At 41.3% G+C, this 6,000-nt stretch overlaps 1 protein-coding gene across 4 annotated transcripts in view; it reads left to right on the plus strand.

Moving 5' to 3' along the window:
* Positions 1-4,540, plus strand: part of Ly96 (lymphocyte antigen 96) — a 28,439-nt gene extending 23,899 nt beyond the window's left edge. Inside the window, exons 4-6 of one of the 4 annotated variants that reach the window (XM_032906210.1) lie at positions 932-984; positions 3,913-4,021; positions 4,064-4,093. In XM_032906210.1, coding sequence (XP_032762101.1) covers positions 932-984; positions 3,913-4,011 — 152 coding nt within the window. In that variant the 3' untranslated portion in view covers positions 4,012-4,021; positions 4,064-4,093. Of the gene's footprint in view, positions 1-931; positions 985-3,912 lie in introns of all 4 variants that reach the window. The other 3 variants (XM_032906228.1, XM_032906204.1, XM_032906218.1) reach the window with 3 other exon arrangements.
* The last annotated feature ends 1,460 nt before the right edge of the window (positions 4,541-6,000 follow it).

Raw genomic sequence — 6,000 nt, forward strand, 5'->3', positions numbered from 1 at the left:
TGCTGTGCCGCACACAATTTTGCCTTTTAAAGGTCACTATTTCTTTTGTTTAACATTTAAACATTTATACTTCTCTGCCAAGTTCACTATAGTTTTTTTTTAAAGATTTGTTTTATGTATATAAATTATACTGTAGCTGTCTTCAGACACATCAGAAGAAGGCATCAGGTCCCATTACAGATGGTTGTGAACCACCATGTGGCTGCTGGGAATTAAATTCAGGACCTCTGGAAGAGCAGTTGGCATTCTTAACCACTGAGCCATCTCTCCAGCCACCCCCCACCCCCCACCTTGAGTTCACTGTTTTATTGTCTGGTCTTTCCTGTTTATCTGCATCTATGCTGGGTAACTTGTGCAGGGTCAGCCTCATGGCTGCTTGTGGAAATAAAGGCTGGATTCTTAGGCTTCTTGATGGTAGGACTGTAAAGAGTGGAAGTGTTCTGTCTGCATTTGAACCTTCTCATGGGGGATAGAGTTCAGATGGGATTATGCCAGGCATGTATGAGGCCTCAGGGTCAATCCTCAGTGTTACTGAAAAGAAACAAAGCAAAAAGAAACATTTTTCCTACCTCTAGGGAAATCCCTATCTGTTATATCCACCTTCAGGGGCAGCACTATCTCTAAAAGTTCGGCATGCCCATATAATCTAGTTTGATGCATATTTTCTTCAATTTCCTGAGACAGATCTTAAAAACTCGGCTGCTGTAGGAGATGAGATATGGGCTGGTATAGGGAGAGGTGCTGGCATATCTGAATGTCAGGGTGGGGCACGGAGGGTGGGATAGGAGGCGAGTAGGTTGAGTATAGGGGTCATTTCTCTATATTTTTTTCTCAGAAATGCTTCTGATATTAGTAAGGACATTCCAGAAAACTAAACTCTGTATTTTAAAACATCATGTAAATGACTAACAATGTTGGTATTTGCTTTCAGAGGCTGTCAACACAGCAATACCATTTTCCTTCGACGGAATACTATTTCCTAAGGTATTATTCAAGCAAAATTGTGTGCTTTCTTAACCTTCTGCATGTTGTAACATGTTGCTTGTAACATGTTGTAACAGAAACACGGGTTTCTGCAAACAGACACTATGACCATGGGAACATTTATAAAGGAAGATTTCCATTGGGGCTGGCTTACAGGTTCAGAGGTTTAGTTCATCATAGCACAGTAGCACACAGGCAGAGAAGTGCTGGGGAAGAAGCCAATACTTTTACAATCTCTCTGATTGGAGGAGCAGGGAGAGTGGCATTGGGCCTGGCTTGAGTATATTAAACCTCAAAGCCTGCCTCCATCGTGACATACTTTCTCCAACAAAGCCACAGCTTCTAATAGTGCTACTCCCTGGTGACCAAGCTTTCTATGAGTCTTTGGGGGCCATTCTTATTCAACCCACCACATGTGTCAAGATTGAAAACTGGCAATTCAGCACTTTAAAGAATAGCCATTCAATTGACATTGAACATGTTCAAGGTCATGTGGCCACAGTCAAGAATAGTTATTTAAATTAAGATACTTAACATAATAAGAATGCTCACCACTAACCAACTGATAGTCTCATATGAGTGTATTAGCCAAGGACCATGGGTAAGCCAACCTCATTAGTTAATACTTAAATATTTAATACACTATTTGTGTATTATGCTAATATGTTGTATAATTGATTAGAATAAAAATCTCATAGATTTAGGGACTAGAAAGATGTCCCAATGGTTAAGAGCACTTATTGCTTTCTAAGAGGACCTGAGTTCATTTCCCAGCTCGCATAGTAGTGCTTCACAACTGTAACTATAGATCCAGGGATCTGATGCCTTCTTTTGACCTCTTGGGTCACTAAATACACATGGGACACATGCATACACAGATGCAGGCAAAATACTCATAAGTATAAAATAAAGATAAATCTTTTTAAAAAGAGCACATAAATTATAGGCTTATTTTTGTTTAAGATTTGTTTTCTTGCTCACTTTGCTTGGGCATTGTCTTAGTTAGGGTTTTGCTGCTGTGAACAGACACCATGACCAAGGCAACTCTTTTTTTTTTTTTTAAATTTATTTATTTATTATATATACTGTCGCTATTTTCAGACACACCAGAAGAGGGCATCAGATCTCATTACAGATGGTTGTGAGGCACCATGTGGTTGCTGGGATTTGAACTCAGGACCTCTGTAAGAGCACTGACTGCTGCTCTTCCAGAGCAGCAGTCAGTGCTCTTAATCACTGAGCCATCTCTCCAGCCCCCAAGGCAACTCTTATAAGGACAATATTTAGTTGGGACTGGCTTACAGGTTCAGAGGTTCAGTCCATTATCATCAAGGGAGAAGCATTGCAGTGTCCATGCAGACATAGTGCAGACAGAACTGAGAGTTCTACATCTTCATCTGAAGGCTGCTAGTGTAAGACTGACTTCCAGGCAGCTAGGATGGGGGTCTTATGCACATACCCGCAGTGACACACCTATTCCAACAAAGTCACACCTCCTAACAGTGCCACTCTCTGTGCCAAGCATATACAGACATTTATGCTTTTATAAAAATAACTATGGCCTCAAAGAGTACCTTTTTGTTTTCTCAAGACCGAGTCTTACTACTATGTTTGAGGCTAGCCTTGAATTCCCAGTAATCCTCCTGCCTAAACTTATTGTTTGCTGGGATTACAAGCTGAAGCACCATGTTTGGTGATGATTTTGCTTTTGTTTTTCACTTCTGGTGAATTTTAAAAAAATTGTAATTGATGGGTGTTGTGGTACATGGCTTTGATCCTAGGAACTTAGGAGGCAGAGCCAAGAGGATCTCTGAGTTCAAGGTCAGACTGGTCTACAGAGAATTTTAGGATAGCCAGGGCTACACAAAGAAATGTGGTCTTAAAAAATACATTAACAATTAATTTCCTTCATTTAAGTGTGTGGGGTGTGTGCTTGTGTGCTCTCGCATGCAGATGCACAGAAGAGATTTTCCCTATTATTCTCATCCATACTCCATTGAGACAAGTTTTTTCCTTCCTTGCTCCATCCTTTCCTCCCTTCCTTTTTTCCTTCCTTCCTTTCTTCTTCTCTCCCTCTCTTCCTCCCCTCTTCCTTTCGCCACCCCCTTTCTTTCTTTTTGTTTCTTAGCTTTTCAAGACAGGGTTTCTCTTGTGCATCCCTGGAACTAAATCTGTAGACCACACAGACCTTGAACTCACAGAGGTCTACCTGCCTCTGGTTCAGGCCAAGAGACTGGATTTCTTACTGAGCTAGGTTCATGGCCAGCCCCAATACTGTTTTCTTCGTGGGGAAGTGTTAGGGTCCATAGACATTTATGTTGACTTTGGGGATTTGTACAGAGAGCATCTTTCCCCTCTCCACCATCTCCCTTAGACCCTTGTTGGCTATTTTAAAGAGATTATAAACATCCTTGTTTTCTTTTTTAAAAAAAATATTTATTTATTTATTTATTTATTTATTTATTTACTATATGTAAGTACACTGTAGCTGTCTTCAGACACACCAGAAGAGGGCATCAGATCTCATTAAGGTGGTTATGATCCACCACGTGGTTGCTGGGAATTGAACTCAGGACCTCTGGAAGAGTAGTCAGTGCGCTTAACCACTGAGTCATCTGTCCAGCCTAATGTCCTTGTTTTCTAATGTGGGAAAAATGGATTCTCTGTTCACTGAGTTAAAAGTATGCAGAGACAAGTATGATGTCTGTGCCTAAAGGTGCTTACTTCCAAATCTTCCCTCCAACATGAAGTGAGTTCTGTTGCTGCGATTCACAGGGCAGGAGAACAGACTTAAATAAATTGTCCTCTGCCCTCTACTTGAACGATGTGGCATGCTTAGGTGTGTGCGCAAAAAGAAAGAAAAGAAAAATATGAAAAATATTCACCTAACATTTAGTATTTTCTTGTCTTTATTATTTCTCATTTTAGGGCCATCACAGATGTGTTGCAGAAGCCATTGCTGGGGATACAGAGGAAAAGCTGTTTTGTTTGAATTTCACCATCATTCACCACCGTAATGTTAATTAGATGCATTGAGTCTCTCTCTCTCTCTCTCTCTCTCTCTCTCTCTCTCTCTCTCTCTCTCTCTCTCTCTCATATATATATATATCTCAAAAGCAGTGTTCTGTTTTTTGTTTAAAATTTTTTCCCATTTATCATTCATTTTAGTATGTGTGAGAGCCCTGGTTGGCCTGGAACTTGGATTACCTGCCTTTGCCTCCCAAGTGATGGAATTAAAGGTGTGTACCAGGATTCCCAGTGGCAGCCGCTCCTCCCTCCTCTTGCTCCTCTTCCTGCTCCTCTTCCTCTTTGAGTCAGGTTTTCACTGTGTAGCTCAAGATGGTCTTGTATTTCTTACACTAATGCCTTAGCCTCTTGGGTGCTGAGATTACAAATCACAATTGTTGCTTGTATTTCAAAGATCTTGGTGTCTATTTTAAGCAGGTATTGGGAAATATAAAAATACAGATCTAACATTAAAGATTGTTTTGCGTTATAATTATTTACTTATGTTTTTCAGTGTTGGGAATTGAATAAATGGCTTCATAGATGCTAAGCATGCATTCTACCACTGAGTTACATTCTATGCCCTATTTTGATAACTTACAAGTTTATATGAGCATTACTTTTATAAACTGAGATAGATTATATTAAGTACAGAGTAAATTTATTATTACTGATTTTTAAGAAACACTAATATCATAGAATATGTAAATATGTATATGTAAACATATAATATGTAAAATATGTATATGGAAATATCAAAGTAGACAGAGTCCCAAAGCCAGCTATTTGTGACTATGTGGGGGAGGGGTGTCTTGCTGACCTTGAAAGAAATGCCCCTTCCCTGTATATTCACTTTATATCCCGATTGTTGCCCCCTTCCTGGTCTCCAACTCACACAGTTCCAACCCCTCTGCTTTTCCTCTGAGAGGGCCCTCCCCCCAATAATTCACCCCCTGGCACATCAAGTCTTTGCAGAGCTAGGTACATCTTCTCCCACTGAGGCAGACAAGGCAGATTTTTATACTGTGGATTGCTAGAAACAGACAGCATAAGGTACCACTCAGAACCACACCCTGGCGACGGAAGAAGAGAGGATGTTTGTCTCATGAGAGAAGGAGAAGGAACAGGAAGGCCGGGTAAGCAGATTCTCCACTGACAGTTGGAATAACTTCATTAGGCTCCCAGGCACCCTTAGTTGTCCTTGGCTGGGAGTGGTTATGGAGTAAATAGTGGTTTAGAGAATGAGTACCCTGTAGAGGTGGTGGCTTTGGCTGGTTTACACAGGAAAGCTGAGTTCACCAATGAGCCATTCACTGTCCCTAGGACTGGCTAATCCTGGAAGGGGGATTTCTTTCAGAGTCAGCAAGACACCCCTCCCCCACATAGTCACAAACAGCTGGCTTGGGGACTCTGTCTTCTTTGATGGAAATATTGAATAGCTGCAGGGACAGCTTCCTAGTCCAGAGCTTGTCTTAGTTAGGGTTTTACTGCTGTGAACAGGCACCATGATCAGCACAACTCTTTTAAGGACAACATTTCATTGGGGCTGGCTTACAGGTCCAGAAGTTCAGTCCATTATCACCCAGGTGGGAGCATGGCAGTGTCCAGGCAGGTATGGTGCAAGAGGAGCTGAGGGTTCTACCTCTTCATCTGAATTTAGGCAGCTAGGAGAAGACTGACTTCCCAGCAGCTAAGAAGAGTCTTAAAGCCCACACCCACTACAATAAGGCCACACCTTCTCCAACAAGGCCACCTAATAGTGCCACTCCCTGGGCCAAGCATGCAACACAGAGCTCTTGAATGTGAGGAGTTTGCTGGCTTGATTTTTAAACCCAGAGCATTTGAGACTTGAGAGATTTTCAGCATACACAGGCAAAACATCCATACCTATAAACTAAACTAAACAAAACCAACCAGACACTTTCAGGGCTAGGGACCTAGAGCTTAAATTAGTTAAGTCAGACCCCCTGAACTTCTTGCACTTGTGCAGGTAATTCTCAATGTTTTTTT

Source organism: Rattus rattus, chromosome 1, assembly GCF_011064425.1.
Source record: "Rattus rattus isolate New Zealand chromosome 1, Rrattus_CSIRO_v1, whole genome shotgun sequence".
NCBI lineage: Eukaryota > Metazoa > Chordata > Mammalia > Rodentia > Muridae > Rattus > Rattus rattus.